This window comes from Macaca nemestrina, chromosome 14 (genome assembly GCF_043159975.1).
Source record: "Macaca nemestrina isolate mMacNem1 chromosome 14, mMacNem.hap1, whole genome shotgun sequence".
NCBI classification, from domain to species: Eukaryota; Metazoa; Chordata; class Mammalia; order Primates; family Cercopithecidae; genus Macaca; species Macaca nemestrina.
This window is the reverse complement of record NC_092138.1, coordinates 5120713-5144171: the sequence shown is the minus strand read 5'-3', so window position 1 is coordinate 5144171 and position 23459 is coordinate 5120713. Positions and strand designations below refer to the sequence as shown.

General features: G+C 54.4%; 1 protein-coding gene across 14 annotated transcripts in view; it reads left to right on the top strand.

Moving 5' to 3' along the window:
- The window catches only part of LOC105498871 (WNK lysine deficient protein kinase 2), a 142166-nt gene that overhangs the window by 69298 nt on the left and 49409 nt on the right, over positions 1-23459 (top strand). For all 14 annotated transcript variants that reach the window (XM_071077540.1, XM_071077539.1, XM_024786742.2 and 11 more), the window contains exons 9-19: positions 4774-4973; positions 8245-8400; positions 8883-9074; positions 10860-11471; positions 13734-14027; positions 14588-14637; positions 15480-15648; positions 15803-15919; positions 19628-19798; positions 19901-19946; positions 20504-20623. In XM_071077540.1, coding sequence (XP_070933641.1) covers positions 4774-4973; positions 8245-8400; positions 8883-9074; positions 10860-11471; positions 13734-14027; positions 14588-14637; positions 15480-15648; positions 15803-15919; positions 19628-19798; positions 19901-19946; positions 20504-20623 — 2127 coding nt within the window. The remainder of the gene's footprint in view (positions 1-4773; positions 4974-8244; positions 8401-8882; positions 9075-10859; positions 11472-13733; positions 14028-14587; positions 14638-15479; positions 15649-15802; positions 15920-19627; positions 19799-19900; positions 19947-20503; positions 20624-23459) is intronic.

Genomic DNA, 23459 nt, shown 5'->3' with positions numbered 1-23459 from the left:
CATAAGAGAGCAACTTTCAGGGTGGTGGGGCCAGCAGACCCAAGCACTGGGATGTGCAGGGCCTGATTCTGTGACCGGCTTGGGGCGGGTCCCCCCGGCCCACCATGCAAGGTGTGGACTCTAGGTATGGGTGAGCCCCGTTTCAGGGAAGGGACTGGGGCTTTCTCAGCATTTCCCGGTGGTCTGTAACCAGAAGGAGATTAAGATTCACAGAAGTCCATGTTCTCAGGACAGATGGGGACAGATGGGCCCTGAGCCAGCGGGGTCTGGTACAGCCAGTTCAGTCCCACTCTCTGCTATGGATCTGTGGACTGGGGGCAGGTTCCTTAACCCGTCTGAGAATGACAGTTCTGGCCCCTTGGGGGGAATGTGAAGGCCAGGTGAGGTGGCGGCTGCGGCTGCTTGGTGGGACATCTGTCCTGGGAACAGAGTGTGCTGCTTGCTGGCTTGGCTTGTGGTGTTGCCATGGGGATCTGCCATTCCCAGTAGTATCTCCCTTCTAAGGCAAAACCTTTAGGACCTTTTGTATATTTTCAGCAGGGTGTTACTGATGAATTGGCAGGAATCACTTTGGATCAGCCTTCATCTAAGACCATTTAGGGAGAACCTAGCATCTTCTGCACATACAGGCAGAAAAGTTCCTGCCTGTGCCTTCCACATCCCAAGAACTCAGCAGTGAGCTGAGGACTGAGGAACATGGCTTTGTTCATTCTGTGAATACACATGGGATAGAATGACAGAGCCAAGGGACCTGCCCGGCCCAATATTTCAGATCATTCATGTGCAAAGACTGAAATAGTCTGTTTAATTTATTTAATATGCACGTCCTTCATTTATCATTGAAATGGCTAGTTCTTGAAAGTAGGCTATTTAAATTCAAACAAGCAGTCATCATGTCGAGACTGTTCGCCTACTATTTATGTCACTCAAACCTGCGTAGGTTTGCTTTGGAGAATAAAATTGGTACATTATTGCTCCATTTTCTGATACATCTAAAAAATTAAAGAGTACAGACTTTTTGTAAGAAAAAATTCATGTCCGACACAGCACGACACACACACTTTTTTTTTTTTTTTTTTTTTTGAGACGGAGTCTCGCTCTGTCGCCCAGGCTGGAGTGCAGTGGCCGGATCTCAGCTCACTGCAAGCTCCGCCTCCCGGGTTCACGCCATTCTCCTGCCTCAGCCTCCCGAGTAGCTGGGACTACAGGCGCCCGCCACCTCGCCTGGCTAGTTTTTTGTATTTTTTAGTAGAGACGGGGTTTCACCGTGTTAGCCAGGATGGTCTCGATCTCCTGACCTCGTGATCCGCCCGTCTCGGCCTCCCAAAGTGCTGGGATTACAGGCGTGAGCCACCGCGCCCGGCCGACACACACACTTTTAAATCATAATTGTGGGTTAAACAATTTCTAGGATGGGAGTTTAAAAATCTCCTTTTTTCGAACTTTGAAGAGACATAGTTTGAGGATATTTCTATATGTTTAGCTTGTGGTCAGATAGTCTAATTCAGGTTGGTCCACTGTGGGAAAATCAGATGGAGACATTGACCGACTGATGATTGCAGTTCAGGTGTGGGTATTCTCTCTGCAGACAGGCCCACTTCCAGACTGACTGAGAAGGATTCTGTGTGTTTTGTGCAGAGGCCATGGCCATGCTTCTCAAAAACACTTTTTTTTTTTTTTTTTTTTTGAGACGGAGTCTTGCTCTCTTGCCCAGGCTGGAGTGCAGTGGCCAGATCTCAGCTCATTGCAAGCTTTGCCTCCCAGGTTCACGCCATTCTCCTGCCTCAGCCTCCCAAGTAGCTGGGACTACAGGCGCCCGGCACTACACCCAGCTAATTTTTTTGTATTTTTAGTAGAGACGGGGTTTCACTGTGTTAGCCAGGATGGTCTCGATCTCCTGACCTTGTGATCTGCCCGCCTCAGCCTCCCAAAGTGTTGGGATTACAGGTGTGAGCCACCACGCCCAGCTAATTTTGTATTTTTAATACAAAATTACAAATTTTTAATATAAAATTTTGTATCTTAATACAAATATAATAATACGAAACAATAATAAAACATATAGCCTACCACACACATAGAACACACACAGGCACACACAGAACACACACAAATACATAGGCACACCTACATATGCACATACATGTGGACACTCACACGTGAACACCTGCACACAGACATGCATGCCCCACGTGTGTGTACACATGCATGCCCACCCTGCATGCACATGGGCACATGTATGTATACATGTGAATACCCTCCACAAATGTGAACACATTCACATGCACACATACATGCACACATGTCTGCACTCATACGTGAATATGCACTTGCACACTCACATCCACATGTGTGCACACATGTACACCCTTATCCCCTTCTGTTTCATAATGGATAGCACCCCACATAGCCTTCTGCACCTTGCTCTCGGGTGTGCCAGGTAAGAGCAGGAACCCCATAATCCAAGAAGAACCTGGGCTGTGTAACAAGATTGGCACATAGACACACATTAGTGCACTGGAAGATGCAACAGTATGTCAGTTTTTACAGTTTTCCCTTGTGTTTTCTTAAACTGCCCATCAAGTGTCCTGACCAAGCGGGGGCTTCCTTGGTGACTCCATTTAAGCAGCTGATGACTGTAGTAGCACATTTGCCAATAGTTTCAAAAATGTCTTCTAAAATGTTTAATTGTGTAAGTAATGAACTCATTCACTTTTTTTTTCTTTTTTTTTTTGAGATGGAGTCTTGCTCTGTCACCCAGCCTGGAGTGCAGTGGCACAATCTCAGCTCACTGCAACCTCTGCCTCCCAGGTTCAAGTGACTCTCCTGCATCAGCCTCCCTAGTAGCTGGGATTACAGGCATGTGCCACCATGCCCGGCTAATTTTTATATTTTTAGTAGAGATGGGGTTTTGCCCTGTTGGCCAGGTTGGTCTTGAACTCCTGACCTCAAGTGATCTGGCTGCCTCAGCCTCCCAAAGTGCTGGGATTACAGGCATGAGCCACCGTGCCCGGCCCATATTCACTTTATTTTTTATTTTTTAAATTTTTTAATTTTTTTTTGAGATGGAGTCTCGCTCCGTCACCCAGGCTGGAGTGCAGTGGTGGGATCTTGGCTCACTGCAACTGCCATCTCCTGGGTTCAAGCGATTCTCCTGCCTCAACCTCCCGAGTAGCTGGGACTACAGGTATGTGCCACCATGCCCAGCTGATTTTTTTTGTATTTTTATTAGAGGCAGGGTTTCACTATGTTAGCCAGGCAGGCTGGTCTCAAAGCCCTGACCTCATGATCCTCCTGCCTCGGCCTCCCAAAGTGCTGGGATTACAGGCGTGAGCCACTGTGCTCAGCACATATTCACTTTAAACATGTAAAATGTGGGCTGGGCATGGTGGCTCCTTTTGGGAGTCAAAGGTGGGTGGGTCACTTGATTCCAGGGGTTTGAGACCAGTCTGGCCTACGTGGCAAAACCCCATCTCTACAAAAGATAGAAAAATTAGCCAGGTGTGGTGGTGTATGCCTGTAGTTCTAACTACTTGGGAGGCTGAAGCAGGAGAATTGCTTGAGCCTGGGAGGTCAAGGCTGTAGTGAGCCGTGATCACACCACTGCAGTCCAGTCCAGATGACAGTGACATCTTGTCTCAAAAAAAAAAAAAAAAAAAATTAATAAATAAAATGCTACACATATGGTTAGAATCGCTCTACTTGAGACTTGTCGGGTCCATACATGTTCTCCCCTTCCTCCCCATCCTCCTTTCCCCTCCCCTCTCCAAGTGGAAATGAGCACTTTATGACCACTCAGCTCATTAAAAATCAGAGCTGCCTGTCTGATAGGCTTTGCTCAATTAAACCTCAGCATTTCTTATGTCTTCCTAGGTTACAGTAGGTTGTATCCATTCCTGGGAAAAGTTATTTTAACGCCAAGCCAACGGGATTTCCCCTTTGTTTAAATTATAAATGGACACAATAGTCTGAAATGCAGCTTCTCGCAAAAATAGCGTGGCGTTTGTAAGTGGTAAATTCTAAAGTTTCTGTAGCTTTTGGCTTCTGGAAGCAGTAAACCCAAAGTACCGTTTCAGACAGGGTTTCGTTTTCCCCTCGGCTGGCATGACCCCACAGGTGAAGATGGTTCCAGGCACACCGGGGTCCTGTCTGCGCCTCTGCTAGCGGGTGGGTCTGTTTGGGTTTGATGGGGGCCAGGCCAGCCTGAGCCATGTGAGGCCTCTGGGGGATCTCAGGCCGTGGGCGCTTGGTGCCACCCCTGCCACTGCATCCACTGCACAGGGGAATGGTGGGTGCATTTCCCTCTCAAGGCCTCTCTGTGGGTGTTCGGACACCTTGGCCCCATTTTCCAGCCAAGTTAGATCTGGTCCTGTGACCTCGGTCCCACACAGTGAAAACATCAGCTTTTTCTTACCTCGGACATTCCTTTGGCCTCCCAAGCCCCTGGTTCCCCTAAGAGCTGGACTGTGTGCTTGCCCCCCAGGCCGTGGCGGGCTGGTTGTGGGTACCTGTCTTGTGGGAGGGTTGGCACGATGTACCTGCCCTGGCATCATGCTGGCCAGACATGGGCAGTGTTGGAGTGAGGCACAGTGACAGCGTCCCAAGTATAGTTCTGTAGCAGCCAATTGTATAAACAGTATGCACCGGTTATTTATGTGATCTGGAGAAACAGTCAAACCTTTATTTTGCAGAAGAAACTATGCAGATGAGCCAATGTTCGTTCATGTGATATTTGGAGATGTCCACTCTAAGTCCTGCTTTTGTCCTCCCCAGCGGACAGCACCTTCGACAGCGGCCAGGGCTCTACCGTGTACTCGGACTCGCAGAGCAGCCAGCAGAGCGTGGTGCTTGGCTCCCTTGCCGACGCAGCGCCGCCCCCGGCCCCGTGTGTGTGCAGCCCCCCTGTGAGTGAGGGGCCCGTCCTGCCGCAGAGCCTGCCCTCGCTGGGGGCCTACCAGCAGCCCACAGCTGCGGTGAGTCAGAGTGCCACTCCCACCCCCTTCCCCATCCCCACTATCTGTTCTGAGGGCCCTGAGGGCTCTGAATTCTATGATGGGCTGTCCAGGCTGCACTGCACTGTGGTCAGCGTTAAAAGTGGCCTGTGGTCAGTGTCCAGTCACACTTCCCCTGGGGAGACATTCAAAAGCCAGGCCCAGAGGAAAGCCGCGTCCTTGCTGCCAGCTGCGGAACTGCTGGCCGAGTAGCCCTGATGTTCCTGTAAAGACCTGCTAGATAGGAAAGACACCCTCTTGGAAAAGAGGCCCCAGGACACCCAGAGTTTGGGAGGCTGTGATAGAGCTGAGTGGTTCCCCCTGGGGGGCGGGCACAGTGATAATGGTGACAGCCCACAGCCACAGTCATGATACCCATTGACTTTGCCCTGGGTCTGCGACATTATCCCAGACTGTTCCACAGATCACGGAAAAGCATCATTTGTAAGAAGGAAACCTGAGATTCGATCTCACTGCCCAGCCTCCTGAGGGGCTCCTGGCACTTCTCTCCCACATACTGCATAGCGGTTAAAGTCAGAGCTATGAAAATAGGGCGGGGCTGAGGGGAACACTTTTGGGGAGCACGTGTGGCGAAGGAGTGATGGAGCCTCGGGCTGTGACGACGCGTGCGGGATGATTCCCACGGGAAAGACTAAGATGAGTGGGGTCACATTCGGCATGTATTTTTTTATTTTGATTTTTTCAAAACACTTTAGAAAGCAAAACACGGTGAAACCCCGTCTCTACTAAAAAAAAAAAAAAAAAAAAGAAAGCAAAACAATTGCTCTTTGCAGTCCCAAGTGCCCAGCCACGGAGGGGTTGCCCATGAGCCCCAGGCAGTAGATTGGTACCCTCAGAGGGTAGTTTGTTTATTTATTTATCTGAGACGGCGTCTTGCTTTGCTGCCCAGGCTGGAGTGCAGTGGCGCAATCTCTGCTCACTGTAACCTCCGCCTCCTGGGTTCAGGCAATTCCTCTGCCTCAGCCTCCCAAGTAGCTGGGATTACAGGCACATGCCACCACACCCAGCTAATATTTGTATTTTTAGTAAAGACAGGGTTTCACCATGTTGGCCAGGCTGGTCTCGAACTGCTGACCTCAGGTGATCCTCCCTCGTCGGCCTCCCAAAGTGCTGGGATTACAGGTGTGAGCCACTGTGTCCGGCCTCAGAGGGTGGTTTATGGGGTGGGCTGTTTCACCTCCCGTGTGAGCCAAGAAGCCCAACAGGGACATCACACGTGCAGCCACTGTGTACTCTGGGCCAAGCTCCTTCTTCCCTAGCGGGCAGCTCCCGCCTGGTGCTTTGGCTATGCTGGTTGTCACTCACACACTCAGCACTGTGGCCCGTCTTCTTGATGCCGTCTGAGCGTGGGCACATGGGCTGTTCTGGCCTCCTCTGTCCTGCTGGCTGCCCTGCTGCACCCGTGCATGTGGGATCGCCCTTCCCAGGTCTGCTCAGTCAGAAGGGTGTAGAAAGGCCCTTTGGAAAAGCAGTTGAAGCTATTTGCCGCGTCTGCCTTTGCTGACTGCAGCCCCAGCACTCATTTGCAATTTGCATTTGCGTTTTCTTCATTTCACAAAATGAAGTGAAATACAATTTTAAACAGCAGAAAGACCTCATTTAAGGAAAGGTGAGGCTGGATGTGGTGGCTCATGCTTGTAATCCCAGCATTTTGGGAGCCTGAGGCAGGAAGATCACTTGAGCCCAGGAGTTCTAGGCCAGCCTGGGCAAAAAACCAAGACCCTGTCTCTACAACAAATTAAAAAAAAAAAAAAAAGAAAAGGCTACTTGCTGCTCCAGAGTGGTGGTTCTTGGCTTTGAGGATTGGCTGAACTGGGGCTGGACTGGAATGTTCTGTCTGGCTCTCATTCCTCCTCAGCCTAGGTTAGGGCTTCCTGTGCCATGTGATGCCACATGAGGCACTCCTGGCCTGGGCTCCCACTGGTTCAAGTCCCTCTCCTGTGGCCTGGGTGATGCTGCTGGTGTCAGCATCAGCCTGGAAGCCAAGATACCTGAGCAGGGACATCACAGGTACAGTCACCTTGGCACAGGGGCCCGAGTCTCAGTCTTCCTACCCAGTGACACAGAGACAACTTATTCAAAAAGGATGAGGCCTGGAAGGAGTCCCCAGGTGCACTGAGGGCTCTCCCTACCACCCCTGTGCCTTTCCTGGGATGGTTGCCATGGTGATGTGCCTGCAGCGCCCAGTGAAGCAGGAGAAGCAGCCAAGGAGGAGCAGCCGCCGTGGGGCTGCCAGGCCGCCCTGGGGGCTGTTGGGAGCACGAGGCCACTTGCTCCTAGGCTGCCAGGCCCTGCCCGAGCTCCTGGGCTGTGCACAGTGCTCAGAGCTGGTAGACAGATGGTCCGGCCCAGTCAGGCCCATCCTCCACTCCCTGGCTTCAGGTGAATCCAGAAGCCCAGCTCGATCCCAGATACACTTGCTCCAGCCACTCACACCACGCTGCCTTTCATAAAGCACCCACCGCGAAAGACAAGTGAGGAGAGCAGTTTCGGGCATGTTGTCACTCATGTGATCCAGAGAACCGCACGGGAGGGAACGTTCGTGGCAGGGTGGGACAGCCACGATCCTCTGTAGCCCCGCCTGCTCCTCACATTCTCATTGTTTTGAAATAAATCCCAGACAGCAAGACACTTCCCCTGTAAATGATTCAGCCTCCGCCTCTGCACAATAAGGACTCTTAGAGAACAAAGCCCCATCCCATTATTACACCAACAAATTAACAAATTCGCAGCAATTCCTCAATGGCAGCAAATACACATTCTGAGAGCTTAGATTTCCCATTCTTCTGTGGTCTGTGTTCGCTCCGCTGCCGGACTGCCCACACGCTGTTCCAGGGCCCATTTCGTTTCATATCGTCTGTGAGTTGTGTATATGTTTTCATCTGACGTAGTCACAGTCATACGGACCGTGAGCTTCCCCAGTTTAATGTCCTCGGGAGCCTTTCTCCACGGTTCTGCAAAGCCCCTGTGCTGGCCTTTGTTGTGGTTGTGTAACGTTCTGTGGGGCTGACGTGCCCGGGTGCCCCTGGGCTGGGGACTGTGCTGTTCCTGGCCCTTCACTGCTATGAATGATGCCCAGGGCCGCCTCACTGCTTCTGCTGTCATGTTCCTGGGAAGAGGGACCCTGGTGAGGACCAGGCACAGGGATGACACGAGGCTACCCTGCCCCTGCCTGGGAGGGGGCCTGGTGGCCGAGAGCTGCTGCTGAGTGTGGCCGTGGTGCTCTCTGCAGCCTAGCCTGCCGGTGGGCTCCGTCCCAGCCCCCGCCTGCCCTCCGCCCCTCCAGCAGCACTTCCCGGATCCAGCCATGAGCTTCGCCCCCGTGCTGCCGCCGCCCAGCACCCCGCTGCCCACAGGTCCAGGCCAGCCAGCGCCCCCCGGCCAGCAGGTGAGTGTGGCACCTCCTGTGGCCACTGTTGCTCCAGGCAGGCAGTCAGCTCTGCTGGCCCCTGGGCCCAGGTCTGTGAGCACCTCCCTCAGACCCTTCGCTCACATCCTCTGTGGTTCCCCCAGGTATTTGGTGTGGCCGAGGGATGGGGGTAACTCTCGTATGTGCATGTGTATATGTGTGTGTGTACGTGTGTGTGTGCGTTTGCGTGCGTGCATAGCGTTTGCAGCACCCTGCACATGGAAGGCTCTGCTCACTCAGAACATCTCTGCAAGATGTGCTGTGTGGTGGCTCCAGGCTGACTGGAGTTATCTGAATGTGTGTATGTGTGACTGTGCAAGTGTGTGTGCAGGTATGTGTGAATGTGAGTGTGTCCGTGTACATGTAAGGTTGAAGGTTGATATCCTGTCATGTGTAACCAGTGGGGTGCGCTTGTCTGGGCAGATTGGTGGTCTAAGAGGAGCTACCTTCTCTTCTTCCAGCCTCCTCCGCTGGCCCAGCCGACACCCCTGCCGCAGGTCCTGGCCCCACAGCCCGTGGGCCCCCTCCAGCCAGTGCCCCCCCACCTGCCACCGTACCTGGCTCCAGCCTCCCAGGTCGGGGCCCCTGCTCAGCTGAAGCCCCTCCAGATGCCACAGGCGCCCCTGCAGCCGCTTGCTCAAGTCCCTCCGCAGGTACTTCTAGGTTGATGGCTGCCATCAGTGGTGGCGCACGCTTTGCCAGGCTCTGGCTGGTGCACCAGGACACCCACAGAGGGGGTTGTCTGTGCATGTGACCTGTGACCTGGGGTCGGGCTGGCCAGGGAGTTGGGGCTGGGCTGGGGAGTCTGGGCCGGGCAGCGTGGGCTTTGTGCACAGTCATATGCACCAGGAACGCTCCAGGGACCCACACAACCAGCCATGTATCCCTTGGTGGGTGGCTTGGCTGCTGTTTCCTGCCCTCCAGCCTCACCTTCTCTCCCAACCTGGCAGGCTGCTTTTGGTCCTCCCAGGCCATGACACCTTCTGGGCTGTGAGTGTCGGATGGGGTCCTTCAGGGAGGGCGGGCAGCCCAGCACCCCATCACCCGGCACCCTCCCAGCCACATGCCCATCTGCCCTCAGCGTACCCATGTGCCCAGGCTCATCCAGGATAGGAAAAGGCTTGTTAGTCCAAGGTTGTGGACAGCAGTCTTGAGGTGGTTGCTGGGCTGGCACAGAAAGCAGGTGAGTTTGCCTCAGAGGAGCATTCTTCCTGTGGAGCTCCCCCAGGGCCGTGCGGCATGTGGCTCCTTGGAGTTCCAGAGCCAGCCTGTGGCATTGCTGACTGCAGGGAAGCCCAGCCAGCAAGGCTCGACTCACACAGCAGAAGTGACTTCTGCTGTCTCTCTCTGGGGACACTGTCCATCACTCGGGGGACCCGACTGCATGTAACTGGTGCAGAATGATTCCAGGGCCAGGGCACCATTGCCCAGGTAAATGGCATGGAGGATTCTAGGTGTTCCCGAGGCCTTCGGTGACCCAGACTAGAAGTGTGCTTCACTCCGAAGATGGGGCAAGCGCGTGTTCCTGTGATTCACAAGCCCCACCTGGAAGATTCTTTTGTGTTGTCTCACCCTGCTCAGGCCCAGATGTCACCATAGGACGTTAGGCAGCTTCAGAGTCTAGTGAAATCATTATCTTGCTCGTTCAGACAGACAGGAGTTCATGTGCATTTTTGCTGCTTCTTGATTGCATGGAGGTGTAGGCCGTGACACACACCAGCATGCACAAGAAGGCTGTCAAAGATGGAAATGCTAAGTCCGCGTCGCTGGGTGTCAGCCACCCCCAGGAGGCACATGCATTGCTGAGAAGATATAGGCGAGGTTTCGGGAGTCCCTGCTGTGGGGATGCTGGACAGGATAGGGGTGTCCCCTGAGCCAGCTTCGGTGGCTCAAAGATTTGCTTTCTCTGAGAACCCTCTGAGAAGTTAGGTTTCAACTTGAATTTGTGCATGTTACAGGGATCAGGCTAAGGTGATTTCAGATGCTCAGGGCCAGTCTGGTGGCCCTGGCAGTCCCAGCCCTTCCAAATGAAAACTCTCCAGGGCTCTGAAGTCACTCCTCTATGACTCGTGGTCACTGCTCCTGCTGCTCACACTGTGTGAGCTGCCCCTGACTCCCTCAGAGCCCCCAGCAGGGCTGTCGTGTGTGTGGACACAGGGAGATCTCCCTGCGCTGGACCAGGGGTGATCTAGCAGGTCATTCCCAGCCTGCCAACTTTCCTTTTCTATTTGAAGAGCTTTACATGGTTGGGATTTCTGCTTCTATTGGGTTTATCTTTGGGTTCCCTTCAACAGCAGCTACACAAAGGTGTCTCGGAGGGAAAGGGTCATGCTCTCTTGTCCCCTCGTCCCCAGTGACTGTGGCTGTCTTTGCATGAAGTGCTGTGGTCAGGGACCCTGGTTGGGGCCCATACTGACACACTTCTGTGTCTCTTTCAGATGCCCCCGATTCCTGTTGTGCCCCCCATCACGCCCCTGGCGGGAATCGACGGCCTCCCTCCGGCCCTCCCAGACCTGCCGACTGCGACCGTGCCTCCCGTGCCACCGCCTCAGTATTTCTCTCCAGCCGTGATCTTGCCGAGCCTCGCTGCCCCACTCCCCGCTGCGTCCCCAGCCTTGCCTCTGCAGGCTGTGAAGCTGCCCCACCCCCCTGGGACACCCCTGGCCGTGCCCTGCAGGACCATTGTGCCAAATGCACCGGCCACCATCCCCCTGCTGGCCGTAGCCCCACCGGGCGTGGCCGCCCTGTCCATTCATTCTGCCGTGGCCCAGCTTCCAGCCCAACCTGTATACCCAGTGGCCTTCCCACAGATGGCACCCACCGATGTCCCTCCTTCCCCCCACCACACGGTGCAGAATATGAGGGCCACCCCTCCCCAGCCGGCACTGCCCCCGCAACCTACGCTACCCCCGCAACCCACGCTGCCCCCACAACCCACGCTGCCCCCACAACCTGTGCTGCCCCCGCAGCCAGCACTGCCTGTGCGCCCTGAGCCCCTCCAGCCCCACCTTCCTGAACAAGCTGCTCCAGCTGCTGCGCCAGGGAGCCAGGTAATCACTTGCTGGGCAGGGGCTCACCCTCCCAGCGTCTGGGGACTCTCAGGACCCAGAGATGCAAAGGACTCTTGGCTGCTCTGTCCTCCCGCTCCCTTCGCTGGGCCTGTGCTACCCCTGAGCACCTTGATTGAGGGGCAGCTGGGGGCCAGGCAAGGAGGCAGCTCTGCCCGGGGTGGCCCCTCTCAGGAAGAGATGTGTGTGAGGTTGAGGAAGGTGGGGGCTGGCGCCAGCGCGGGGCATCTGCATCTCCTCCGTGTTCTGAATGCTCAGGAGGTGCAGGAGTCCGTGCCTGATAGGTTCTGTGTCCCTCCCTTCCCACGGCTCTATGGCCCCTGCTCTTGTGGTGTCTTTGTACCTGCCCTCACCCAGGCCCGGTCTGGCAGCCTTGGTGTGGCTGGCATTGGGGCACAGGGCATCTGTCTGAGGTCTGCCCTTCAAAGAGCACCTTGTCAGGATGAGGCAGGGTGACAACCCCATCTTAGGGAGGGTGAGGAAGCGAGGCCAATTGCGGGGTGGGGGCTGGGGGCAGATGGCACTGCTGGCTGCAAGGGTGGTCATGGTGGGACCTGGGGCCATGTCCTGGTGTCAGGTCAGGTGGATACCTCGTGGCAGCATGCTGGCTGGCTGTGAAGGGGCGCTCTGGAACACAGGATATGCGCCCCGCTGGTGGGGGGCCTTCCCACGGGGATCTGCACCCCTACCCAGTCCACTCACGTTTTGGGACTTGCAGACTATTCTGTTCAAACTTGAGTGAGGAGAGAGAGGCTGGCATGGGAGCCTTCCCACCTGGGCATTCTCGCACCTGGGCCTCTTTACCTGGGTCCCATCCTTCCTGGCATTTTCCCACGTGGGCCTCTTCACCTGACCTCCTCCTGCCTGGCCTTACCCCAGCTCTGAGCCCTGTCAGTCCTGTAACTGTGGCACAGCCCTGCCTTTCGAGCCTCAGCCTCCGCAGGAAAGTGGCTGGCGTGGCCCTAATGTGAAGGGGTCTGGGGTGAAGCATCCCTGGTGCCAGGTGCCCCCCAGCTGTTAGTGCTGAATCCAGTCTGGAGTGAGCTGCCCCGCTGTGAGCCGTCCCTCCTGGCCATCACTTCTTGCTGTCTTATCTCCAGAGGGCTTTGTGTGTAGAGAAGGAAGGGGTGGTACATATTGGATAGCAGGGTGGCGTTTGATTAGACAGTGAGTGGGAAGAATCGCGTGCGTCCTGTGGCCCACCTGAGTAAGCACTGTTGGTCCCAGCAGGTTTCAGCGGCAGCTCAGAGCCTGCTGGTTCACAGTCAGGTCTGTTTCTCAGAAAGCCGAGGGCCACAGCAGGGAGCAGGAGGGGGACCTTGCTGTCTGGGCCTTCCTACCTGAAGAGCCTTTCTGGCCACAGTTAGTGGCTACAGAGGGGTGCCCTGTGACATGTGAGGGTCACTGCCAGACTCAGTGGCTGTCCCTGCTGTTTGGCTGGGGAAGGGTCCAAAAGTCTGTTGATGAGCTGGGCCGGCCACCCCGTGGGGTCCCCTGAATGCAGCAGCTGGGGTGTCTGTCTGTCCAGGAGGGAAGTGGCCACTGGCCAGGCTGGGGCTTGGTATTTCCGACCCAGCCACTGGCTGCCAACAGAGGGTCTCAGGGCCAGCAGGCCCAGTGAATGTGGCTGTTCCTACCAGCCCTGAGAGGTGAGAAGTTCCTCTACATTTTCAGCCTTCCCACCTCCAGAATGGGGGAAGAAGACAGAGGGTACTTGCACTTTCCAGTCCATGGTTCCTCTTTCCCCACTTGTCTTACCTTTTACTGCCGAAGAGCTTTTAGAGGGAGATGAGAACAGTGAGAGAGCCAAGCCGAAGCCGCCGTCGCCCTCCAGAAGGCGGCAGGTGTCGGTGCGCACTCTGAGGCCCTATGCGCGCTCTGACCAGGGGGCCAGATGGGGCAGGCTGCCGCGGGCCCCAAGGGGTGGTGGGGGCCTGGCGTTGATGCTTTGTGTGTCCTTTTCTCTGACCCTTCAGCCAAGCTTGGCAGGTTCATTGAGCCCTGTTCCTGACCTTTCCACACAAATAGACTCTTCCACAGAAAGGGCTGTGAGAATGCCTATGTTTGCTTCTGCTCACTCCATCCGGCAAATGTGCTCTGAGACAGGGACTCCCCTTGGGGAGGGTGTGGACCGGAGAGGGGCGTTCCCATCTTGGCCTGGGTGTTCCCAGATACACCTGGGCATGGCTCCCTCAGTGAAGGCAGCACCGGCCCTGACTTGCATCTTGTCCCCTGTGTCCCCAGATTCTGCTTGGCCACCCAGCTCCCTATGCTGTGGATGTCGCCGCTCAGGTCCCCACCGTGCCTGTGCCACCGGCTGCGGTCCTCTCCCCGCCTCTGCCGGAAGTGCTGCTGCCCACCGCCCCTGAGCTCCTGCCTCAGTTCCCCAGCTCCCTGGCCACGGTGTCCGTCTCTGCGCAGAGTGTGCCCACCCAGACCGCCACGCTTCTGCCACCAGCAAACCCGCCACTGCCTGGCGGGCCCGGGATCGCCAGCCCCTGCCCAGCTGTCCAGCTGACGGTGGAACCAGCCCAAGAGGTGTGTGCCCCTCCCCCCAGCTTGTCCCATGACTGGGCAGTTGCGGCCACCGGGGGTCCGCACAGTGACCTGGGGTCTTAGTCCTAGAGGTTGGGGTTGCTCGGCTCTGGGACAGTCACCCAGGTTCTGTTCTCACCTCTCCCTAGATTTCATACTTTCTGTAAGCCACATCAAGATGGAGGCTGTGATTTTTATAGATACAGGTTTAGAGGATGCTTTCCCTGGGACAGGATGCCAGAGACTGTGAAAAGCTTTCATAGCACCAATGTGTCCTTTTTGAGGGATGATCAAAGTGGGTTAACATTTTTGGAAAGGAAGTGGCTCCCAGCTTTTATTAATCCACTTGGGTCCAAGCGTTTCAACAAGATAAAAACCTCCATGCCTGCTCCCATTGTGATGCCCCCCCGGGTTGTACCCACCTGGCTGCAGAAGAGACAGGAGAAGGCAGGGGAGCAGGCTGGGCCGAGGCGGTGGGGAGGGAGAGCTGACTGCGCGGCTGTGCCCACAGGGAGGCAGGAGCCCGCGTGACCCGTTCTCTTTTCTCTGGGTTTTTATTTCAGGAGCAGGCCTCACAGGACAAGCCGCCTGGCCTCCCGCAGAGCTGTGAGAGGTACTGTGGCCCAGCCTCAACCTCGCAGGACGGGGGGGGGGGGGCGCAGGCCCATACAGCAACTCAGCCTGGCTGCTGCTGCTGCTTCACCTGGAACCCACTGCAGTTCGCCCTGATGCCATTAGGGGTTTTTCAAACCTGACATGGTGGAGCCTCAGGGGCCTTCTCTCTGGGTCTTGCTGGCTGTTGGAGTTTGGTAGCCAGAGGCCCCTGGCTGGACTCTGGGTCCCTGCTCTGGTTTGCAGTGCTGAGAATGTTCCAGAACGGAGAGGCTATGGGCGGAGTTGGCAGTGCCCAGAGGCTAGGAGGGGGCTGGGAGGGTGGCTCCCTATGTACAGGGCTGAATCCAGCCCAGATCGTGGGTCTCCTGGCCTCCTGGGCTGTGGACAGAGGTGTTTCAGAAAATGAACTGTGTCCTTTTTTGAACCGTGACCATTTGTTCCACCCTTCTGGGGTTCTGGGCACTGCCTGTGCTTGGCATTTTGCAAACTGCAAAATGAATTGGCCTCACAACAGTGGTGGATGTGTTTCTGTTGCTGTGGCACAGATGGGGAAACTGAGGCACGGGGCAGATTCACAGGTCAGGAGACTGAGAGGACCAAGGTCACGCAGTTAGTAGAAAGCCCGTGCTTCCCTCTGCCCATGCCACTTGGGTGCAGCAGGGAGCTGGGTGAGGGCCCAGAAGCAGGCTTGGTGTATTCGCACAGGACAGGGGCTGCCTCTGTAGGTCACGAATTTGGGCCCTGGAGACTCCAGACTGTTCCGAAGAAGTTGACTTTCCCCACCATTGCCGACGTGCTGGTTGTCCTTTGGTGCCATTAATGTTCTTGGGTTTTGCTCAGCTACGGAGGTTCTGATGTCACTTCTGGAAAAGAGCTGAGTGACAGCTGCGAAGGCGCCTTTGGAGGGGGCAGGCTGGAGGGCAGGGCAGCCCGAAAACACCACCGCAGGTCCACGCGCGCACGCTCCCGGCAGGAGAGGGCCAGCCGGCCCCGGCTTACCATCTTGAACGTGAGTGGGCGGGGCACGCAGGGGGGCGGGGCGCGCGGGGGGCGTGGCGGGAGGCGCGTGGCGGGTGGGGGGGCTGTGGGGGTGTGGCAGGTGCGCACGTGGGTACGCGCATGGCGGGTGCGCGCATGGCAGGTGCTGATGGCGCCCCTTCCAGGTCTGCAACACTGGGGACAAGATGGTGGAGTGCCAGCTGGAGACGCACAACCACAAGATGGTGACCTTCAAGTTCGACTTGGATGGGGACGCACCTGATGAGATTGCTACGTATATGGTGAGGCTGAGTCTGGGTGGCTTGCCTCCCGGTGTTTCTTGCGCACGTGTGGGCCTGAGCAGAGCGCCACAGGTCACATGTCGAGCCTGGCCCTGTGTGGAGGTGTCGGTTGGCCCAGGGGCTTTTCGGGGACAGTGCTGACCTTTTATGCCTTGGGCTCTTCCGCACACTGGGCGGAAACCCCTTCGATTTGGAAGAACAGCTTGAAGGATGTTCTAACCATTCTAAGATGCTGCTCCCTGAGGGCTTCCGGAGCGTCCGAACCCTTCCTCCAAATAAAAGGAAGCCTTGTGGGTGGGTTCCTTGAGTGAGGCATGGGGAGGACATCCCGGAGTCTATCCCGGAGTCTAATGTCCTATGGTCCTTACTTAGAGCTTCTTCCAGCCTCCCCAGCTGGGGTGCGGGTTCTGAGCCCTGACCCATGTCCCATATCCCCGCCCAGCTCTGCTTGCATCTCCCTCTGGAGCCACCCCTCCCTGCCTGTGCAGACCAACCTGAGTCCATGAGCACCTTGTAGGCCTTCACAGCCCCACACCTGTTGTCCCCAGCACCTGACCCAGGCTAGGAGTGGGGATGGTTTTCGGGCCCTCAGAGACTCTCCATCTGAAAGCACAAGGAAGAAACATGGAAAGGATGCACATGTGTTCCTCAAACTTCCTGGTCCATCCATGACTGCCTCCCAGGAGGACATTCTCCCCAGACCGTTATTCCTTCATAAGTGAAGTTTAGGGAGCCAGGTCCTACAGGGGCCAGCAGCACACTGGACAGTGTTGTAGCGCTCACTCCAGATGGCCACCAAGTGCCTGGAGTGGGCTGGCATGAGTAGGGAATAGAATATTCCATTCAAGTTAATAAGATAGATTGCCCCATGTGCCTGCCTGCGGCTGCTGCATTGCACATCATCAGAAAGCTGCCCCCATTGGGCTGCATCCCCTTGACCACCCCTGCCCTGGCTTCATGAAATCCTCCTGTGGGCTTTGCAGGGGAAGCCCCTGGCTTTCTGCTCCTAGGCAGCAAGTCCCTGCCTTAGGGTCTGCTTTGCAGAGACACCCTGGACAAATCCCTCCCAGAACCCAGGCCCAGGGCATTGTCCCCTGCAGCGTTAGAGAAATTCTTCTGACGCTTGCTACAGTGGTCGGGAAGACTTTATTCAGGACTGTGGCAATGGGCGAGAGAGAATGAGTTTAACTCCGAATGCAGCAGACACCACAGGGGATTGGTAGCAGAGGAGCAGCATGGTGATGGGTGGCTGGAAAATAGCTAAGAGGAGACATCAAGGTTGGGGATTCTGGAGAAACTCTCGTAACAGGATCCGTGCTGCGGGCAGGTGAGAGGCTTTGTTCAACCTCAAAGGTGGGAGATGAGGAATATGGTCAGATACAAAGGCTGGGAATTCTTGCTACGACTGGCTTAGGCCGAAGACATGATGGGGCCTAGTCAAGCCTATTTGGAGGGTCAGAGGCGCCAGCTGTGCTTCAGTCAGGGAGGAGCCTTTGTCAGCAGCAAGCAGCTGGTTCGTCAGTGCAGCACGAACACCAGGTCCTCGCTGGGCTGCTGAAACTGGAGAACATTTCTTCTCTCATCTTACTGTGTTTTTAACCTGTGTCTTGTATTACTTTATACACGTGTTTCAAACAGGATAAAGCATAATAATAAGTGCATTCCCGTGAAGTTATCACTCAGCCACCGGCTGATGCTGCGTGTGCGGCTGACGCTGTGTGTGCGGCTGATGCCTCCAGCGCCCGCCTGCCGGAGCAGGAAGCCACACACGCGACATCAGCCACATCGGCCTGTGTCGTATCCACTGGCCCCCTGGTTTTCAGTCTTCTTGTGTGTCTCTGTGTGTGAGTCTGTGAGCTGCACACATGTAAGTCCTGCACAGTAAGCAATGTGGCTATCTTTAGCTGTGTGCTTTGTAAAAATAGCATCTTCTCAAGCCTTGTTTTTTTCACTCACCACTCGGATACTCCTCTCATTTTATTGCTTTTTCTGTCATCTTAGTAAACCAAGTCACCTAACATACCTGTCTGAAGTAAGCATGCTACAGATACACAAATTTGGTCTGTAAAAACAGTCCAGCAGCCCTCCTCCTCGTAGCCTGTTCCTATCCCAGGGACAGACTGGCTCCAGGGACTCAAGTTGAAGGGTGGGTATGTGGCCAGCGGGACAAGCTTCTGCCCGCCCTGTGGACTGTCTTCCTGTGAGCGTGAGGTACCGGCTGTCCTGAATGTCCCATCAGTGGTTAGAGGTAGGCAGGCCTTGGATTCATCATTCTGACCATGACGACCTTGCCAGCCCCTTAGTAAAGGTGGAACTGCAGAAGTTTCATTTAATTGGCATGGATTCTAATGCCAGGTTTTACCTGGACCCTGTAGTTTTAGATTTTTGTTTTGTTTTCAAGTTAATTTTATTCTCAACATACTTAAAAAGAAACATAATATGAAAACGTTTTCTAGTTGCAAAGGGGTTCTAGTTCAGTTTTGTTTAGTGAAAGTTTCACAAAATTGGAACGTTGCTTAAATTCTCGTATGTGGCACTCCAGTCACAGCTGGCTGGATGCTCCAACTTTGGCCACAGTGTACTCCTCTTAGACAACATCGCAGTCACATGCTACACTAAATTAAGCAGTGAATCACGGAACACAGCACAAGCCAGCACTTCGTTTAGGGGTATATGCAGGTGGTGCTGCTGGGGTTGGGGTCTGGGGTGCCAGGGGAGTGTGGAGCGCAGAGGAGCTCTGCTTTGCAGCCAGCTCGTTATAGTATAGGGCAGATGTGCCCATCCCAGAAGGGATCTGAGACCACGGATGCCCCAGGCAGGGCCTAGAGCATCTTGGTGACTGCAGAGGTGAGTGCGTGGGAGGAGGTACCATGGCAGGAAAGGGGCAAGGTCTGGACCCCACTGGGTGGTGGCACAGGCTGAACTTTCATTGGTATGGTTTTATGAGATGCACAGCATTCTCTCTGCCTGAGTGGCCAAGGATGTAGCCAGAGCCTGGTGTGAGCCCGGGGTCACGTGCCCATTGTGAAAGTTGGGGACTTGGACGTGTCCTGAGTCCCTGGTCTGGAGGCTTTGTGGCATTCAGGCTATGGTGTGGGACCTCCCCTCAGCCATGACAGGAGCTGCTCGTTGGACATCAGGCCACGCTTGCCTGTGTGCCGGGGCCATAGTTGAAAGTCAAAGCCTGAGGCTGGGAGAGCAGGGGGTGCACAGACTGAGAGGTGACGTGTGGCCATCCTGCTATAACCTTCCCATCTCTCTGTTGTTTTCTGTCTCCCACAACCTCCTGCTGGCTGGAGCCTTTGCTTTCAAACCCACCCTGCTTGTCTGTCATGACTGCCTGGGCACCTGTGCCCAAATGGACCCCTTCCCCTCTTCCCAGTCCCCATCCTTGGCCCCCTCCATCTTATGCACTCACCTGTTCTGCAGATGGCTGGATGGGCCTCAGGGTCTGTGACCAGCTGCAGCTGGGGCAGGGCAGTGCTGGCCCAGGTCCCATGCTTGGAGAACGGAGTTGCTTCTCAAGATGAGGCTGTTCTCCTCTCATCCTGGGGCCATCCATGTCACCTGCTGTGCTGTCCAGCCTCTGTCTTGGGGACCACACCCTTTTACCATGTCTTCCCAGGGTAGACATCCGTCAATCTGGATGAAGACCCAGGGCGGTCTTGGCTTGTGGGCGGTCCTCACCGGCAGTATGTCCCTTTGCAGGTGGAGCATGACTTCATCCTGCAGGCCGAGCGGGAGACGTTCATCGAGCAGATGAAGGATGTCATGGACAAGGCAGAGGACATGCTCAGCGAGGACACGGATGCTGACCGTGGCTCTGACCCAGGGACCAGCCCGCCACACCTCAGCACCTGTGGCCTGGGCGCCGGGGAGGTGAGGTTGTGAAATCAGGGTGGGATGTGGCGAGAGTGCAGTGGCTGGGCAGGTGGGCACTGCAGCTCAGTGAGCTCATTTCTGACCCTCTACCTCATTCAGGAGAGCCGGCAATCCCAAACCAACGCCCCCGTGTATCAGCAGAACGGTGAGTCTGCAACTTCCCTCCCTGCTTTTAGCAGGCATTTGATGAAAGTCCTCGCTCAGCATCTTATCAGGGGTTTGGCCATTGCATGGGGGGATTATGGAAGCATGTGGTGACCAGGGGCCCCAGTCTGGGGACAGCTGCCCCGTCTGAGGAGCTGTCGTCTGCAACCAGCATCAGGCCTTCATGGATGGTGCCCTGGGCATCCGAGGAACCAAGCCTATGCCAGGGGTCCTCTTGGGAGCTTCGGGGGCTGCCAGTGAGGCACCCCAGGTCAGCTGTGCACCTCTTGCCCTCTGGTGTGAGGGAAGAGCAGGCAGAAGCCAATCACCAAGGCCTCTTTACCAAGGGGCCTGGGGAACCACCTGCTTCATGGAGGGAAGTGATGGGGATTAATGACTGGGAACAGTGTTCTCTGCCCACACCCTTCCTGGAGAAAATCCCATAAATGTAAAGGAGTTCCCCAGACCCACTGTGGCAAGTCTGGTGCAGGTGATGGGGGTCACACCGGCCTGGAGACGCTCACTCACTCAGCATGCTGTTTCTGTTCTGCCCTTCAGTCTTGCACACTGGGAAGAGGTGGTTCATCATCTGTCCGGTGGCTGAGCACCCCGCCCCCGAGGCCCCTGAATCTTCGCCCCCACTTCCTCTCAGCTCCATGCCTCCAGAAGCCAGCCAAGGTATGAGCAGCCCGCGCCCACGCAAACCCCTCCCTGTTTCACGTGCAGGCCTCCTTCTGTGCATGACCCAGCCGGTATGTGCACAGTGCCCAGGGCTATGCAGGGGGCTCACCCTGCCCTGTCACCCATGGCACAGAGGGGCTGTGTTCCTGTCCCTGTTTTCTGCCGAATCAGCTCAGTCAAAGCAGCCTCCAGGTTTGAGTCTGCTCTGTTACCCCACCAAGCAGGTGGCTCGCATGGCCACACAGGTGTGTGTTGAAGATCTCCACTGTCCTTCCTTCACAGTGTTAACCTGGCAACTCCTTGCTCCTGTCCCTTTCCTCTGCGCCGCACACCTGCAGCAGACACGCCTCTGCTGATTCTGCTTGCTTTGGGAGGTGGGGTGGGAAAGTCCCTGTTGGCGCTGAGACTCTGATTTTAAAGTGTTCACACAGACGTTTATCACTGTGCATTGATCTGCACCTGCATCTGCCTGTACCGATGCCAACAAGCCCGTGCTTTGGGCTGTCAGTTAAATCTTGATAGTCCTTTGGGAGGCTGAAAATAGTCACTTGAACAAATGTAAGGTTTAATTCCCTATCAGTTGGCAGGGGTAAGTTACTGATTATATAACTTGACATAACCTTATGGCACATTCATAAAAAATATCTGTAAATCGTTTTTAATTTCATATCATGTGCTTCCAGTGACTCCCATTATCTTTTGGAGATTCGTTCCCATGGGGGACAGGTCAGCCTAATAACAAAATCCAAATGAAGCAACGAGCTGAAACAAGGTGACCTCAGGTAAAAGGCTTGGGCCCAGCCTGGGCTGAGAAATCGGAGAGAAGCAGCCTTGCCTACAAGATTGAATTTTTAAATAAGTATATGTTCATATATTACTTCTGGATTTAAATACATACACACCCAATTATAAGAAAAACCCTTCTAAGAGCTAATTTTTCCTGTGACGTAGGGGTGCAGGGCACACTGTGGTGTAAGTTTAGGGGACAGTATGGTTCATAGAAAGAAGTTAAACCCTCGTTCCTTCATCTATGCACTGAGTGACCTCAGGAAACCTGTTAGAGCTGGTTTCTTTCTGTATTAAAAAAAAAAGGAAAAATTGGTGGCAGATCTGTTAATTTAGATTAACCATCTACTGAGAATAACCAAAAAATGATAAACGTCATCTGTGTGAAGGCATTTGAAATCTGATCATAGAGGAGAATTATTAGGCTGGGATCCAGGGAAGGATGGAGACATAGGGACGTGAACCTAGTTTTGGCTCCTTTTCCCCAGGGAGCATCTCTCATTCCTGCAGGGGTGGCTAAGAGGCTGTGTGGCTTCAGCAGCCTCAGCAGGCTAGAGAAAGGGAGCTTATAGAGTCCAGGGCCCTGAGGGTGGTCTTGCTGAAGTGCTGTTCTGGAGAAGGAAGGACCAGCTGGAAGGAGACAGGCCGGCAGAGAGAGGAGCCCACCTCAGAGCATCTCAGCCCCTCATTAGGATGGTCTTGGAGTGCTGTGGGTTCAGGCATGTGCACGAAAGTCCTTTCTGCAGGAAGGAATATTATTCTGGGCCTCACGTGACTTGTATGAACAATTTTGTGAATATAATATCTGGCACATAATAAAAATGACCAAAGAGTTGGGTTCTGGGTAAGGTAGAGGAAGCACACACACTCATTTTTCTTTCCACTGAAATGCACTGTAAATCCTGGACAGATGTGTGGCATAGCTGTCTGAGTACTTGGGAAAATTTTAGCAATGGGAAGATTGGGGACACACCCCAGAATTCAAAGTGCCACTGAGCTGCTGGTGAGTTGAATGTTTTCCTCTGATATTTCCTGGTTTGAACGAAGTACAGCCCAAGGACCAGAAGCAAATGCTTTGGTGCAGGCAGGAAAGCCCCCAGGAGAGATCCTGTAGTTCCAGCTCCCAGACCAGGAAAGGCAACTCCTAAAGCTCAGAGAAGAGAGAGAACCCCTCCCCATTTCTCACCCCGCTTCTCTTGCACCAGCACCCAGACAGTTCTGGAGGTAACAGGAGCAGCAGGTAATAGGAACATGCAGGAGCCAAAATAGTGAGAGCAGAGAACCATTCTTTATTTGAGGAAGCCAGGGCTCTAGGAGCAAACTGTCAGAACCAAAACCTGTCGCATTCTCAGACAGAACCAAAACCTGTCGCATTTTTTTTTTCTCTGTCCTCATGCCACCTTGTCATTCATGGCACAGTTACAGAATTGGGTGGTTTCTGTTCAGAGGTTTGGAAAGGTGAGTCCTAGGGAACCAGGAAGTATCATGGAGAGCACAGAAAAGGAGTTTGGGAAAGTAACCCTGTAGTTGTTTATGGACTCCTGGGCTCACCCGCAACCTGTGCATGCATGCATCTGATCCTAATAGCATGTAAGAAACTTTGGCAACTGAGCTAATGAGTAGACCTCGCCCAGGTTCCAGTACACCTGTTTCAGATGCGATTAGTACTGCGAAGGCATTAAAAGTGGAACTGACCTGTAGCCACAGCCCATAGAAGGCAGGTTGCAACTTGCAGTCTGAATCTAACTAGGTTGATTGCCTACTGAAGCAAAAATATTAACGTTCATCATAGGGTTTGAACAAGTCTCGGGATTTCCTAATGTCATGAAAATGTTCAGAATAGAATTAGAAATAATTTGGCAAATGAAAAGCCATGAAAATGTTAACTTGCATGGAAAAAGATAGCCATGGTGCCAGTGACAAGATGATGTAGATTTTGGGATGATCTGACAAAAACTTTAAAGTAACTGTTATAAATATAACTGAAAAAGCAGTGACAAACATTCTTGAAACAAATGATAAAGTAGAAAGTATCTGCAAAGAAACA